This window comes from Sinohyriopsis cumingii, chromosome 3, assembly GCF_028554795.1.
Source record: "Sinohyriopsis cumingii isolate HCF-2022 chromosome 3, ASM2855479v2, whole genome shotgun sequence".
Taxonomy (NCBI): Eukaryota; Metazoa; Mollusca; class Bivalvia; order Unionida; family Unionidae; genus Sinohyriopsis; species Sinohyriopsis cumingii.
In genome coordinates, this window is record NC_142963.1 from 69,069,217 (window position 1) to 69,087,443 (window position 18,227).

General features: G+C 34.0%; 1 protein-coding gene across 1 annotated transcript in view; it reads right to left on the minus strand.

The window, feature by feature from the left end:
* The window catches only part of LOC149803047 (serine/threonine-protein kinase SMG1-like), a 257,744-nt gene that overhangs the window by 100,633 nt on the left and 138,884 nt on the right, over window positions 1–18,227 (minus strand). The window contains exon 46 of the mRNA XM_089952603.1: window positions 14,165–14,284. Within this exon, the coding sequence (XP_089808729.1) occupies window positions 14,165–14,284 (120 nt within the window). The remainder of the gene's footprint in view (window positions 1–14,164; window positions 14,285–18,227) is intronic.

Here is an 18,227-nt window from a genome sequence, read left to right on the forward strand (position 1 = left end):
TCATAACCCACTGATTACAAAGGTCAATGTCCAAATTGCTCATTACAAAGAAGTACTGACCAGGACAGACAGAGGACATTAAACTCCCAATTCACATTTACAATTTGTTAATTAAGGAGAAAATGAAGGCATGCAATTATGATGATTGATCAGGCATATTAGATGTTTCATTAAATATCGGTTTATTGTTGTTGTTGTTGTTGTTGTTGGGTTTAACGCCATTTTTCAGCACGCGATTGGCTATACATGGCGGCCAGTATTAATGGTGGAGGAAGAACCCGGGAAAACCCGGCAAAGAACCACCGACCCACGAGAAGCTACTGGCAAGCTTTCTCACATACCCATATTAGCCGAATCCGAGACTCGAACCCACGCAGACAGCGGTGAGATGGCAGTGATCCGTAATGAAGAACACTTTAGACCACTCGGCCACTCGGGGCCCCATCGGTTTATTGTAGATATAATGATGAGGACAAATAACATCATTAACCATTACAATCAAGATGAAAGTCAAGAGGAAGGGGATCTTAATTGGAGGCAGTCAATGGAATGGGGAAATGTATTGGAATAGGAAATGTACCTATCAGAAATTCTGACAACCAAATAAATTAGTCGAACATAACTGACTAATATAATAGCCATATGAAATATGAAATGCATTTAATTTGTAATTGTATCATCATTTTATCAACTTATCCCATCACTAAAAAGACTGACCTGACCAAAATGCAATAGACTGAAACCATTGTAAAAAAAAAAAAATATAGTCAACAGACTTATATATGTAAATTTTTTGGGAAAATATATAAGTAAAACCTGGATAAATCAGACATCATAATATCTTGAATTACCAACAAAATAAAGACAAATATTGAAAAGAAAAAACAACTGTATTTGTCTCAACTATTTTAATGGTTACCTTGTAATTATGTGCCTTTTAGCATGTGTCAAATCGGCAAAAATGTTCCTCTTCCAATTAAATTAAGATTCACTGACCAAATTCTGGTATGCCTGTTGCAGAAATAATATCTTTTGATTGCAGAGAAATGACTAGTGCCTTTTTATGTTCTCAAACTTGATAAATTTTATTGTTGAAATTACTTCTATTTTATTTTGTATTATATAGAATGATCATCATTATCATTGTTATTAAAGAATAAGTTCTTCAAAAATCAATATCAAATTCATTTATCTCTTTTCTGTACTGCATATTTATGAAAACGTACAGTTTTAACTTAGTAGCATAATTTTTTGAATTTTCTATGCAGGAAAAGGTTGTTACATTTTAGAATCTTATAACCTGTCAATCATCATATTAGTTCAGTAGAAATGCGTAATTCAACCTGAAATGTGTTCTTGCAAGCAGTAATTAAAATTTGCTACTGATTAAGTTTAAACAAATGACAGAAAACCTGGGATACAAAAAAATATTCAAACAAGCACAAGTCAATATTGATTTGCAAATAGTATATGTAACAATTTTACTGGCTTCTGAAACATGAAGTACTTAATTCACTCACTGAGGGACTAGTTATCAATGCATCAACTTTGTGAAATTCAACAAATTATCAGTTGCAATGATTTAAAAATGACATGGGACATTAAGTAATGATCCAAAAGTAATGAAATGTGTTTCTCTAAAGACAAATGCACAATTGTATGGCAAACAACAATTAGCAGCAGTATGCAGAATTTGTCCATTAATGGTTTTTCCTTGTTTCTAAAAAGTAGACAAATATTCAAAGACATAATTTGTATATTTTTTTAAACATTTGGTATTAAAATTAACAAGTAAATGTTTTTGAAAATCGATATTTTGGAAAAATCAGTGATTCTTGGTCATATTTATTTGCTGAAATGACAGTAATCAACTTGAGCAGCAAACACATCAGTAAGGTTTTTTTGTGAACAAACTTGTTCCTAAGTTTGACGGTTAATCTTTCTATATTTTGGTGAAACCTTGATAACAATTCATTGTGAACTAGTTCAAAGAATGGCATATTCCCTTCTATGTTATAAAACATCTATCAAACGAAATATTTCAAATGACATCACAGACATGGGATACAGAGCACATATTTGCAAATGGCAGATAGTTACAGGAAAAGTCACACAGGTCATGTAGGCATTCAACTATTTTTGTAATGGGTGTCATTTTTTAGAACTTCATTCTACATGCTTTTAAGTGGCAAGTATTCACTTCATTTGGATTCTTATACATCCATATTCCTTTGGAAGGTCATTATTTAGACACCCTGAGAAGTGCATATGGCAAAATCAATGTCAAAGAACAAAGACATTTTTGGACGAAATGAACCTAAAGGTGTGATCCAGTACAATCCAGATTGAATGTCATGCGCTGTGATGTCAAAATGAAAGCTACACATATTGATAAACAAATTTGTACTAATCTATATATATATACTGTCCTGGTCCAAGTTAAGTAAATGGCCATCATTGTAAAAGACCACAGAGCTCGCTAATTTTCATCTGCAAATTTCTTGCTATCAGTTAAGGTGCAGAGCATTCAATAATAGGATTCAATAGCCTATGGTTAAATAAAAGTAGTGTCACATTTTAAAAGAACAATTTATGTCGAAATTAATAAGTAAATGCGCATACATGACCCATGTGACTTTAACTATACATCACTGCATATGTGGCAATCTTGGGTTTAACGTACTGTGTACTAAAGGGTAAAGCTAATACACTTATTTCATAGGGGCAACAGTGGCTCTATGGTTAGTGAGTTGTTCTCACCAACCCTGGTCACTTTACTCAAATTGCCTCAGCACCAAATTACCTGTTTGTGTCACTGTGCCCCAAAGCACCAAAACCAAACCCCCATTTCATTCATCAACTGATTCATGACGTTACTGGCTAAAATATGGTTTTTGTAGTCATATCAGCACCATTGCATCATATATTGCACTTGCTTGTGTAAAACATGAACTTTCACAGCAGTGAATCAGAGTTTCAGATAGCTGAATGAGCTGCAATTTAAAGTGTTTGCCAGCCATTTCGCATTAGCGTAACATATTTTTAGGTTTAAGTCACCTCTACAATGAGGAAGATTTATTTTGAGGTTAACAAAAGTGACTAAATTTATGCAAATACCAAATTACATGAGCCGTGTTGTGGGTTCTAAAGCTTGATTACACATTTTGAAATTGTACTGTAATTTTGATTACATTCCAAGTACAATTACATCCTCCTTATTGCACTCAAAATGAAACGAACATTATATTCCATAGCGTCTTTTTGATATTTACAATTGAAAGACTTCATATTTTTCCAACATTATGATTCCAAACATTCAATGACAGAACAGAAACACTTGTAGATGTCAACACATTGCTCACTCGCTGCTGAAATCAGATGTACTTCATGTAGAATTGACACAGATAAATCGAGTCCATAATCATGTAATTTTGAATAATCAACAAATATACCAAAATCATTCCAGTCAAATGAAAAGTTGATGCAATGCGCATTCATTCACAATATGACTCCAAATTTCAATTTTAAGTAGACAAAATGCCATTTTCTTTTGAAAGTGATGTCTAGTGTGTGACTAAGTTCAAATTTATCTGGGCAGATTTATGTGTGCATTAATAAAGTTGTTGTATACTGATGAATCTGCGCTTGTATATTTAGTTTGGAATACAGCATACATTCATTTATGTTGTTTCTTGTAGTGTATTTTGTTAATATAATGAAGCCTTAGGTAGAATAAGAAAATTAGCATATAATAAAAAGGTTACTGCATTTGTATGGGAAAATATGAACTCGTTTTGTTGGATGGATATACGGCACTCCCAAGGTCATGCCATATATCCATCCGAAAAACTTTCATATTTTCTCATACAAATGCAGTAACCTATAATTCTATATCATCAATATGACTTTCTGTTCAAGAAGATTTGCTACAAAAATATTTTCAAGATATTGGTTACCATATCAGTATCATTTTTAGGATCAACATTGTAATAAGCCATTCAGCAAAAACTCCATGTTTATATGACCATCCATTCAGGAGGATTAACAGTAACAATAATTTTAAAATGACCTCTGTGGTGGCCATAATGTATAATGTATGTTTGGGTGGAACTTTTTTTTCTTTTAGGACTAAATAGAGAAGACTTCATGCTGGTATGACTTTCCATTTAGGATGAATAGCTATAACAAGATTTTCAAGAGACTGCCTTGGTAGAAAAATTGTATGCCAGATCAGCAACATTTTCATTTAGGATAAACTAGGCCATAGGATGAATGTGTGTAAATTTTCATGTCAATCCTTGAAGTTTAAGAGAGCAGTTTTAACAAATTTGTTCTAATGGAATGATAGCTATAGACCATTCTCAGAATGTATTCATGTGACCCTGGGTCAACAAATCCAAAAGCTTCATTTTACCTTGCAACCACGGCTGCTACAACTGATGCTGGCAAAGGAAACAAATTGTGACAAATAATGTTCTGTTCCGCTGTGCAATGGCAATTCTAGAATTCATATAGATTTAAGCTTCCACCATTCCATCAGTGAAGAAGATGGAGCTTTGGAGAAAATGGATTGATGCAATATGTTGTGATGAGGGGCCAAATTCTGAGGTAAGAAACTGGATGATTGTTGGTGTTTAATTTTTTGCAACTGAATGATGTAATAAAGAGAAATTAAATGCAAAATAGGTTCTGTCAATGAAGCAAATGAGTGTATGTATGTGTGATTTATAATGGTAGGTTTCTAAAAATGTTACCCATAGTCCCAGTCCACAAAATGGGGTCAATGAAAACTGGGCGTACCTCCATGCAGTGCATTTATATCAGTGATAATGAATCGATGTACGAGTAGTAATTACAGAAAAAATGAACTTATTATCTCACTGAAAAAATAAATAGAAACAGTTGAAACAAAAATGACCACAACAGAGAGAGATAGCACCAGTACCAATGAAAATGATGAGTGGACAAGTTTAATGAAATTACGAGAGAGAGAGAGAGAGAGAGAGATATTGTGTGTGTGTGGATAAAAATTAATGAAACTGTTGCTAAAACATACTGATGTGTGTAAAGGTAAGGGAAAATGCACACTTAAATCACAGGCCGTTGAAATTCTGTCATTGTAGTAAGTTAATGTCAGAGAATCCTCCAAAAAGGGAAGCATATATATATATATGATTGTTTCCTCTCTTTTGTCTTGCATATTCTGGCATTTTTATTTACTACAGGGATATAATTTCAATAGCCTGTGCTGAATTGCAATTAACTTATGGTTTATTTTTCTTTTTTTAGATTGTCACAAATACAGGTGTCCAACAGATGTTGCTTAAAACCTGATGCTATTCCATCAATCTTTACTTGGACAACTCGATTTGCCTAGCTTAACCTCGTTTTCGCGATACATTAACTCATTAACCCCTGGATGTTTTTGTCGTTTTCAACTTAAGTAGGAAACGTATTTTGGGGGCTGTTTCTGAATACATCCTAATACATGGACCTCCAATAGATTCTGCATTAGCCTAATGCCTAGTTGTGTTAGAAACATCATTTTCCATAGGTTATTTTGCTTGTGCATGAGCAGATGGGTAAAAGTTGGAGTTCTTTTGGGTTTTTTTTTGCTTAAAGGATCATTTTCATATCAAGACCACTCTTTATTCCAAATGCCAACCTTATCCTACTTTTTGCCAAGGTTCACTTGTTTGTGTGCAGTTCTGACCAATCTGCCTTAGATCTGAAGCCAAAAAAGTCTAAAATCCAGACACAAATCTGATTCTGACCACAGGTGAATTTTGGGTGGAAAAAAAAACGGGTCCAAATAAATTTGGTTTTTCCCTCTGTATTTTGTAGTGGAACTAAAACGTCCAGATTATTTGGTATCATTGTAGAGTAACATCTGTCTACCTTTCTATAATAACACCCACTTTAGTGTATCCCACATGACCTTGACGCTACAGAGCTTGGCAGTAGGTTACTACCTCCTGCCACGTAAATGCGGTACCAGGGGTTAATGAATTAATATTCATGGGGATCCCATTAAGAGTGGTCTATAGGATGAAAGATGATACTTCAATGGACGATGGACAACATACTTCTATCATATAAACTCTTCTAGTCTATGACTAGTAGAGCTATTAATACCATACTTATCTGATACATCCATGATTTACCATGATCTCACAACAATTTTGTTAAATTTGGAAAATGCTTATTAGGATATCTGCTTCTAATATTTAACGTATCCTCTACTTCAGATCAAATTTATTAGACAGGTCATTTGGTCTTTTCACGGACGAAATATTGTTATCATGTCAAATACAAGTACTAGTCATTTTTAAATTTTCTTAAAAACATGGAGAAGAATAATTGTAAAGTATGAGTGTGTGTGTGTGTGATTAGGATTTTTAACGTAGCTTTAACAATTTTTCAGTCATATCGCTATGATGTCTGCAGTGTGGCAGTTTATAGTAATGTCTAGCACTGGGGCATCATGCCGCAGACATGTAGCATGATGTCCCACCCAGACACATTATCCTGACACCAGGCCGACCAGTCCTAACATTAACCTCTTAATGCTGAGTGCCAAGCGAGGCAGCTGTTAGTACCATTTTTGTAAGTCTTTGGTATGACTCAGCCGGGGTTCAAACCACAACCGCCCGCTTCCGATGCGGATGCTCTAACCACTAGGCCACCGAAATGGTCTGTAAAGTATGAAAAAAAATCATAAAATATAGAAATTTTAATTGTAGAAGTTGTGCATTCATCTTTTCATCAATTACCTACATCCGTTATATCTGATCCATGACTTTTTCCTCTATAAATGAAATAATATTTTATATATTGCCAAATTATTTGACCTTGCAAACTGACTGCAAGAACTTGCACTCTTGGTATCATTCATAAAATATACAACACACACACATCTGTTTTGTTTTGTAATTACTTCACAAACTGATAAAATTAATGAGGGTTCCAAGGATGGCTAAATCTTATATGCAATCTTTCCTCTACTGTAACCCTTTTGTCACATGACTTTCAAAAGATTAATACAAAGTCTTATGTGAGAATCCTAATGTTCCTGCTGACAATGACAATGAAAAAAAGTGATTCCTGTTTTCCACAACCTGCTTTGAAACTCTTGTATATGTGTGTCAGATTTGGATTTTTAATGTAGCTTTAACAATTTTTCAGTCATATCACTATGATGTCTGTAGTGTGACAGTTTAAAGTGATGTCTAGTACTGGGGCATCATGCTGCAGACATGTAGCATGATGTCCCACCCAGTCACATTATCCTGACACCAGGCTGACCAGTCCTAACACTAACCTCTTAACACTGAGTGCCAAGCAAAGCAGCTGTTATTACCATTTTTGTAAGCTTTTGGAATGACTCAACCGGGGATTGAACCCACGACCTCTTGTATCCAATTGAAACTTGTATTAAATATTGGGGGCAACAAGTGTGATTATATCTGATCATTGCTAGACATGGAATGGACAAATTATTTTTTATATGTTATATTTATTTATTACCACTATTTTAAACTTTTTTCTTGTAGTTTTCAATTACTGAGTAAACAAACCCCACATTTAATAGAAAATTTGCTGTCTCCATCTGTCATTTGTAGCCAATACTACATTATACTTAAAAGATTACAGTGAATGCACAATATATACCCATCCCATGTTTAACAGTGTTCTATGTTGATAACTGAATTTTTTAAATACATAAACGATTTGTTTCTTTCAAACAGTGTCCTCTACATTTGTCTTTCTGATCCAAAATCAATAAGCTTCTTCCTTACCCTAAGTGCAAACCATCCACAAAATCTGAGCTATGTATTGTGTGGAACATTTTTTATCTCTCAGTCACTAATATTTACATGAACATAATAACATTTGACCCTAAAAGTGAGTAGGTTCTGGTTACACCAAGTGCAAATTAATCACAAAGGCTGGTAACTGTAAATGGTGGAGAACTCAGGTCATTATGCATACACTGTTTTCCTTGTTTCAGTCACAGTGACCTTGATCTTTGTTTAGTTTTTGAGTCTGATATGGTTTCCACATGTTTCTAAAAATAAATTTCCAGGGTTTTTCCAGGATGAAATTACTTTTTCTAATGTTTGCATATGACCATTACTGAATTGAACCAAAGAACATTTGAGATTATAAAACATGCATTTTCTAAATCTAAAAATGTTTCTCTTTCAAGACTCTCCAAAAACAGTAAGTCAGAAAAGATGATCATGTACAAACCAGAGAATGTATCACATGAAACAAGTTTGATTATATTCCTATAAACTGGCATGTAAAGTCATTTCAATGTACAAAATAAAAATTTTAACTTTACTTAGCTGCATTATGCTGCTAAGTGGGAACAACATAATGAACATAAATTAAGTTGTTTCCTTTCAAACCTTTAATTTTTAAGAATTCTATAGCAATATATATATGCATCTCAGAGAAAGTAACATTTCCTATTACAGTATTAAAAAAAAAACAATAAATGCAAATAATCAAAATCTTGTTTTGTAATGAAAAGTGTTTAACCCTGAGTATTTCTGTGCCAATAAAATCCCAAACAAGATTTTTCAAACAACCTAATTTCCTTAAGATGATCTGGTTAAAAATCTATCATTTAAAACAAAACATTTTCGAAAGGGATGATTTAAATTTTAACAAAAGACCATCAAAATTATATAATGTTGTATAAACAAGGGCTGAATTTTCTGTAAAATCAACTTGTCTTTTTGTAATTCATTAAACCAGTCCCCAAACCTGTATTGATACAGGGGCTTGTATCGTTTTTTAATATAATACAAGGGACAACAATTTATCATTTCAGCTCTGAGATTCAACAATTTGGACTACAAATTTGGCTTAAAACGAATAGCAGTCTGTTTTCTAATCCAAGTTTCCTCCTAATATTCCCACCCCATTTTTCATATTTGGACATTTAGGTTGGGGTGTGGGGTCATTGTAACTGCATATAAATATTTGCCGTCACTGTGTGGTAGCGACATTTGGTAGTCACTTACCAGCGGGCCTAAAAATTTAAACTTTTGTTATATCAAATCATACCTGCTTGAAATCGATAGGAAAATTATTTTCTCAGAAATGGCAAGCAATATAATTATGTCGTTAATCAGCTGACAGACAAGACAAAACTATGGCACCGATGAAACCTGATCCAGTACTCGCCATATGCATTACTATCACATGACTTCACAAATTTCAAATGATGACATCAAAAGTCCAATAGTCACATGATATCAACAACAAACTCCTTTATAATGTTGTTGTACAGAAATTCAGTTATATTAAATGAAAGTCAGATACTTTTTGTAAAAACCAGCAATCTGGCCAGTGTGATTTATCAAGCAGAAAGCACATGTCAATGTGGTTGTCACGTGATACAACAAAACTCCAAAAGTTGTTCTCAGAATATATAAATATGGAGAATTTTGTATTCTTTCGTTTTTGTATTTTTATTATAACCAGTATTCAACTTCAATTTAATAATTTTTTATTTTTTTTCTCTACAACATTTGAAATTATGGGTTGTTAGACTTGTATACTGATGCAACTAGCAATGCAAATCACAAGTACCAGGTCACATTTCATCAATGACGTAGTTTTATCTTGTCTTTCAGCAGATTAAAGACAACAATTTTAATACTCACAATTTCTGAGAAAATAAGTAATTTTCATATCAATTTCATGCATGTATCACTCAATCTAACAAAGTTTAAAGTTTGCTAGGCCATCCGGTAAGTGGCTATGCTTTGCCATCACCATGTTGGCCTCTTGTGATGTTAGATTGGTTTTCATACTTTCCATGTAAGGAAAGATACAGATATTGAGCTGACTTTGAAAATAAAAGTCTACTAGATGAATCTAATCCACTGGGTGTTTGGATTGACTCAGCATATTTGTTTATTGCAAGCAACCAAATAATCCATACTGCACCCTCCGAATATTCTGGTTAGAACTGGATAAATTTAACTCATGATCGGTTTAGTTATGACTCATTTATGTGATTGTTTCAGGTGTCAAGTGGTGGCAGAAGATTCCCTGGTTTTTCCTCAACTTTCATCAATATGTGCAAAATTCAAGGACTTTTCACGGTCAGGGAAAAAATCATCACTTTCCCCAACTTTTTCCCTGATTCCCCGGTAGCATGGGAACCCTGGTTTGAAATTGATTGGGTTCTTCCTTACCCCAAGTGCAAGCCATCCACAATGTCTGGTAATTATAGATGGTGGAAAACTGAAGATACTGTGTGAAAAACAAATTCACAACAGATGGACAACATGATAATATAATATACTCTTCCTTATGGCAAGCATATAAAAACCAAGTTAAGTCATTTGTGTGTAATAATTGTTTCACTAAAATCAAGGAACCTGCTTCAGCCATTCCCCACCAAGTGAAGATATGGAATCTGCATAGTTTTGTTTATTTTCTTTCAAGTGAGGCTACAACACTTTATGATTCATTCAATTTCCATGTAGCAATTTTCTGCAGGTAAAACTATGGCATCTGCAATGTTGCTGTTTTTTTCTTTAAGTGAATCTAAGAAACCAGCCATTGCATGTACATTCTTTTCTTTCATTTTAACTATGATGCCCACCATGTTCCTTACATTTTTCTTATGGGAAGACATAGAAATTTCTATTAAAATTCCTTCAAATGCAATGTCACCAACAGTTGTTTTGATTGTTCTTTTTATGAAGAAAAAAAAAAAGAATTCCACAGAAAATCACAAGTCATGAAAAATAACAAAATATGTACCCAACAAGTTTCAGGTGTTTACACATAAGAGTGTTACAGAAACTGAGCTACATGCCAAAAAACTAATACTGATGTGTAGGACACTGACTATGCCATTGGAAAACTGATCTCTGTCCTGCCAAAGCTTCACAGATGCAACAAAAACAACATACCTGCAGCTTTTAATTACACAGATTCTACTGAGTTAAGATGCTGCCACCTGTTATGAAAAAAGGTACTGTATTTTCAAACACAAATGACTGGAGATGAAACTGGCAAATTATTGCATTCAAAAGTAAAGCAAACCACTATCTTAAAAGTCTTTATTTTTCTATGTACAGATAGAATGGATTTAATATAAAGTATTTAACTGAAAGAAAATGGAACAATTATCAGCAAGTTCCAAATCGGTGTCAAAGCTATTGTACTATAATTCCATTTTGTAAGAATTGACTGCATTTTCTACATTTTGATTGGATGTAAACTGTCATGTGATAGTGATCTCGATTTTTTTTACACATCAATAAATTCTGTGGACTACTTTTGGTTCCCCGTTTCCCTATCATTTGATGTGAAGTTTTATCTATATCAATGCCTTACACTATCATAATAACAAAAAAGAGACCCCATCCACTCACTCCTGTGACTTTCGATAAAAAATGACAAGCCACAGATTCAAATGGACCATTGAAAGTTTAAACAATGTAACTGCACAGACCTTCCTGCACTCCAAAACTCACCCCTTTTGCCAAAGAAGGCAAATGGCAGGCTTTAGAAGCTAATCTTAGGAAATTATTGCATTTCACCTCAACATGTTACAGCAGTGGTTATTAAAGGTCAGGGTCATATGTCAACCTGGGGATATCACTAAAAATGGACACGATTTTGTTTTTGAAAGATCCAAATGTGTATAAAATAACAATGCTGCTATAACAACATGTGTCATATGCAAGCGTAGTTTTCAAAAAAAGGGGAGTATTCCTGGTTTAACATTTTTTATATAGTAAAATAATGATCAAAACAATATATCACTGGCATGATCCACTATGATATTCTACCCCGTATCACTGTATAAAGAATCAATGAATCTTGCCTAGCGAAGATAGGGCTAAGTATTATATCGCAGTTAAGCAGTTAATGATAAAAAACTTCATGCACATACAAGTGAATGTTTCGTAGATTAAATCTGCTGATCTGATGTTAGAAAGGAAGTAAATTGGAATTATAAGGATTAAATGATTATGGGTGGGTATTTATTGATGTGTAGATTTTACCTAATCACTCATAAAGTTTACATAAAGTCATTTGGACTTTATTTACCTTGTGAGTGATTAAGTAAAATTTACACATCGATAAATACCCATCCATGATCATTTAATCCTACAGTACAAACTGAACAATTCTGAATGGGAGAATAACACAAGTACAAAAGGCCAAAAATATTTACACTCTGTAGCTATAAAATCTGCTGTGATCAATCCTCTAATTTGATAGTTATCATTGCCTGCCTGCAACCCCCCTCTATCATTGCTATGCATAAAGGAAAGTGTCATCACTGTCAACAATTCCAAAAAATAATGACAAACACTGACAACTGAATCCAGCCAAGGTCATATCAAAATCAAGCCCCATACACAATGTTGTAATCCAGAAATAATTAAATCATGCAGAATGTTAAGAACTGAATTTTGTCAGTATCAAGCTGCATACTAGACATGGTTGATATAAAATAATAAACAAAGGAGAAATGTCGGGGAAAAAAGTGGGTGTATCTGACATTCAGGCCAAAAACTGCTAAAAGACAACACAGATGCCTGAAAATCAAACTTGGCCAAGGTCTCTTCAGTACCAAGCTGTATTCCAAATTTGGTTAAATTCTATGAATTAATGGAGTTAGGGTGCAGAAACAAAATGAGATGAGACTTACAAATGGGTGCTATAATTCCGGGTAAACAAAAATGTATAATGCTGACAATTTAACTCAATATAGGACTCACCGCTATTTAACATTGTACCAAATTTTATTAAAATCAAAATATAATCAAAGGAGCTATTCAAATGAAGAGGAATGAACAGATGTAATGAAGAAAGGTTGGAGAAGGTCAATTTAATGTTTTTCCCTTTTCTATGAACAACAGGGGTAAAAAAATGTATTGGATATCCTGAAATTCTAATGCCTCTTGCCATAAATCTTTCCCAAAAATTAATATGGCAGCCATATATTTGTGACAATGAACAAGATAACCTTTATTTAAATCCAAGAAGATGATGACCATGCTCCCATTGTGTCATGAAAGAAGGACTCATTAATGGGTGCTGAAAACTGTCCTATGCTGGAGCAAAGGTGATCTTTTCAGTAGCTGACACATTACTAGACAATGTAAGTGAACCATCCTTCCAATTGGAAATGGGTGACTTCATCACTCAAGACACTTATTTAATGGAAGCTGGTGACTGCCCTAATTTGGGAAGTGTCCTAGACTCAGTGAATGGTGGAAGTGGGGATCTTACAATGTTGAAGAGGACGAAGCAGGACCTTTCTTTCTGACCTGATACACCTGGTTACTTCCACTGCTCAATATCATCTATCCACAAACAATAAATGGGGTAGCCATCCATTATTACAATGATAATGCATGTCAAATGTGGGTGTGTGTGTGTCCCATGTGACCTTTAAATGCTCACAATTACCAACACTTTGAGTCAGTACTGAATGCTGAATTGAATATAATAAATAAAACAATACACCAGACCATCAAAATGGTAGGTATTACTTACCCTAATATCCATTCCAGTTAGTGGCATGTTACAAAAGAAGCACTGCTTTGCTAGCAAGGTGCTTAAAACCAGCAACTGAATCTGAGTTCTAGCATAATGTGCCAACACATCAGGGCCTATGTTGCTTACATGAAATCAGAAGAAGAACAAACAGCATAGAGCAAGAACTGCCAATGCACACGTTTTAGCAGACCAGGCTCTATGATTTTCATAACTGGCAGTAGATGATCAACAAATAAAATATGGTATTAAGTAACAAAAATGTAAAGTTCCTGAAAATAATTTCCTGTGACAACTGGAAGAATTCCATATAATGAATACTCTTATAAAGTTTTATAAAGTTTATCCAGTTATTCTTATGAAAATGTTTGAAACAGAATTAAAAGATACCTTTTATGAAAATCAGCTAAAATGGAATTTCCATTTCCAATCATTGGTCAAGTTTAAAATGAATTTAATGCCACATAGCCAATGATGTTTGATAAATGTTAAAATCTCTCTTAAGCCCCATTTAATGTTATCTAAGAATGCTTGGACGATGTCAAATATTTCATTATAATACTTGTATATGGAAATATGCATGTTACACACTGAGGAAATTATTTTCTTCACATACCTCGACTCCAGTGACTCCCAGAGCAGTTTCTATGTTGTGTGTCAATCTGAAAGGAACCTTTTCAGGGACTCTGAGGCCTTTACCTTTCTCAAAGCATACATTGTAGTCTATATGGATAACCTGCATAATAAACAAAACAATTTCCACTATCAAAGAATAGTCTTCTTGTGACTTTAGATGTCTATATATTGCCTTTATAAATTAGTCTTACACAATGTAAAATACAACAAGAAATTTAAAGATAGTCATCATGCAGAAGGAACAAGAATGGCAGTTAAAAAAATGGAGAAATATATGTGAAATACAACTGGCTATTCCCTCTTCATCAAAATACCCACAAAGGTAATGAGTTTTATAAGTAAAATATGCTACATCAGCAATTTAAGCTTTTAAGAGGTGCCTTTTAATTCAGATTTCATAAAGTTAAATGAAGGAGTTCTGCAGTCTATATACACAACCCATGAGATTTCTTTAAGAAATTCCATTACACCCGGTAACATATAACAGTAAACTTTATAAATAGAGTCAACGTGATATAACAAAGTCCAAGGAATTCTAAACATTATAGTGTCACATCCACAAAAGCATTAAATTATTTCATAAATACCAGAACAGACCATGTAATAAATATTATATTTGATTTTTCATCACAAGTGATTTCATTATAATATAATACAAGTTTACTATACTTCTGAAACTGTTTCTTGTTTTACTTGAACTTATTTTCTTCTCAAGTTGTATCTGCACCCTATCACCAACTTATGTAACTTCCTTGTGTGAGATAACTACTGGTACCCAGCTTGAAATGTCTGGATAGTACAAAAGTATTCTGCCATAATTATAGAGTCGAGCAGCACAAAACAGCAACTACTTTACAAAAAGTCTGGACAAAAATAGTGGATCTAATTCACGTCTTACAAATAAAGAAAGTTGTTGTTGTTGTTATAGGTTTTAACACCATTTTTCAGCACAACATAGTCTATACATGGTGGCCAGTAAAGATGGTGGAGGAAAAACCCAGGAAAACCCCGAAAAAGAACCACCAACCCACGAGAAGATACTGGCAAGCTTCTCATGTACTCACCCGAACCCGAGACTCAAACCCACGCAGACAGAGATTGCAATGATCTGTAACAATAAGCACTTCAGACCACTCGGCCATTTGGGGCCCCAAGAATAAAAGTAAAGTCCACATTTTTGTGATTCACAATATTCTTTAGAAGTCACTATCTAATGTCATCTGGTACAAAGTCCCAGAATTCATCCTCATGGTCTGATAAAGTCCTGAAATCCTCCATCATTATCTAGTTAATATAAATCATTAATATAAATCATTCAGAGGTCAAACTAGACTTGAAATTGAGAGAGAACTGACTTTGGTTTTGGACAAAACAGGAAGAAGAGAGAGCTGAACAGGGAGAAGTGGGAGCAAAATGAGACATGCGATGTGTGTGTGTGTATGTGTGTGTGCACAGGTGTGTGTGCATTTGAACTTGTGCATGTGTTGTTTTCATTCCCTTATCTGAATTATGCCCTCTATTTACTAGATTGCTTATTTGCATTTAACACTGGTTTCAAGCAATAGCTTATTTTTAAACAGAAAATTTTCTGAGTTCAATCTATATTATAAACACATTTAGTGCATTCATATTCATATGCAGTGTATTTCAGCAATATGACTAAAAAAAAAGAACAACAGAGGCTATACACTGTAACGAATTTTAACCGAGTAACAAGATTACAGTATTGTAATTGCATGTTAGTACAACTGCTTAATCAACTACGCTTAATCAAGAATGTTCCCTTTTCCTTTCTGAAAGTTCAGTATGAACTGACAGTTGGAAAGATTTTTAAACATGTTTGAAACAACCCCTGTACCATGCACAGACAGCAAATGCACACATCTTTCAGGTCATACTGTTCGTCCTAATTTCTTTATTGCCGACAAAACTTTACCAAAACTGTTCATAGACAATACACTGAAAAATTAAAAGTTAGTATATGAATGAACTAAACTATTTTTTCCCCAACAAAACTGACAAAGCCAACATGCAAGTGCATTTATTTTTAGAAAGGGATTTTATTAATGTAATCAAACAGCTTTGTTATAACAGTCCATTGATAGTATTGCAAATATAAGGTTTTATTATTTGTCGAAGCACTTGGGGTAATGTTAGGCATTGGTTAAATAGTATTTGATTTGCAGTTTTGTTCGTCATATTTTCACAAAAATGAGTGAACTCAGAATACAACTTTGATCTTACAGTATCTCCCAAATTCCACAACACAGCATCGTCCCAAATGTTTTTGACCTACATAATTGTATTTTAAAGCTAAATCTTTAATGATGTAATATTTAGACTCTGCTTTCTATGAACTGTATATTTTCCTGAATATATCTGCCCAATGGTTTACAAAAAGAGAATCTAATAAAATGGTACTTTCCAGAACAGTGATATCTGCCATTATTTCCCCATGACAGGTTCACTAACAGTTTCAAACTGATTTTTATGAAAAAAATAATGTACATGCAGCAGTTAAAATATTCATGTTACTGATTTTATTCTTAAAGCTGAAATTGTAATTTACACAAGTTTAACTTTCAAAACACAAGTTTGTAGGTTTTTATCATCAAAGGAAAACTTGTGGATATCGGGCAGTAATAACTGCTAACTTATTCAGGAAAGGGTTAATGATCAATCAGCTATCAAAACATATGCCTGTGAATGTGTAAGAGTTTGTTTGTCTGCATAATTGATATCAACACCAACTATCAGATGGTTTGAAGCCCATATCACCATGTCACCTTGAGCTATGTATAACATAACACTGGAACTATCCTGGCCAAGGCGAGGGAGCATCTAAAAAAGGATGGGCATTCAATGATCCTCTAAAAAATCACAAGGTGAAGTCATTTTTGCTTTCCTAACAGAAGAAGGTGAAGTTTACATTTTTTAGGTGACTTAGTCACCCACTTTGCCTGGTAGAGTGCCCTCTGATCATTGTTGTAGAGTCATTATAAATACTGACCAACTCCATTTCCCCAGCTACAATGTCATACGCTGGTACTTATGTAGAGACTGAGCTTGGGCTTCATAAATAACACTATGATTATATTTCTGTAAAATCTATTAAATGCTAGAACATGTATCAGCTGTGAGGCATGATAACAGAGTTCAATTAACCACCCTCCGTTACCTTTTTATGAGCAAGTATCGAACTCGCAGCTTGCTCAATGAGTTGTCACATGGGAAACAAAGGTGCTGCCTTTACAAGCTAAGTGATAATGGTCAAACATGCACAGAAAGTTGTAGAACTCTCCTTGGCACTAAATAAGTACATGTAGTACATTTGGGATCCCTCAAAAGGACTGTCAACAAGAAAATAAAGTGAATGCTGTCTTTACAAGTGGCCCAATAAGTCACTGGGCCACATGCAGTGGCAGAAAACACGGGGAAATATCACTTGTGAAACAAATCTTATAGAAAAGAAAAATACAAAATAAATCAAAATTTTTACTGCATCAAGCACAGTGTTTATATAGTAAAACAAATACTGATAACATATAAAGGTTGCTAAGACTTGCACTGAAATGGAAGCAATATACTTGATAGTAAACACCCACTAAAACCAACACTGACAGAAGGGCCCCCAAGTGGCTGAACAGTTTAAAGTGCTCATTTTTATCAATCACTGCCATTTCACTTTTGCCCATGTGGGTTCTTGTCTCTAGCTCAGTCAATGTCAGAAAGCCTGCCAGTAGCTTCTCGTGGGTCAGTGGTTCTTCCCGGGGTTTTCCAGGGTTCTTCCTCCATCAGTTATACTGGCCACCATGTATATCCTATTATGTGCTTAAAAGTGGCATTAAACCCACAAAACAACTACTGATGGACATCACTTTGCAGTGGGTAGAATTTAAGTTACCCAAAACATTTTTAAATTATTAAAATCCAAATAACTGTAGATACAAGGTTTGTGCAATGAATACTCTCATGAAATGGACAAACACAGTGCATACCACATACACACATTTCTGAATTTAAAGTGACATGAAAATGTAAAA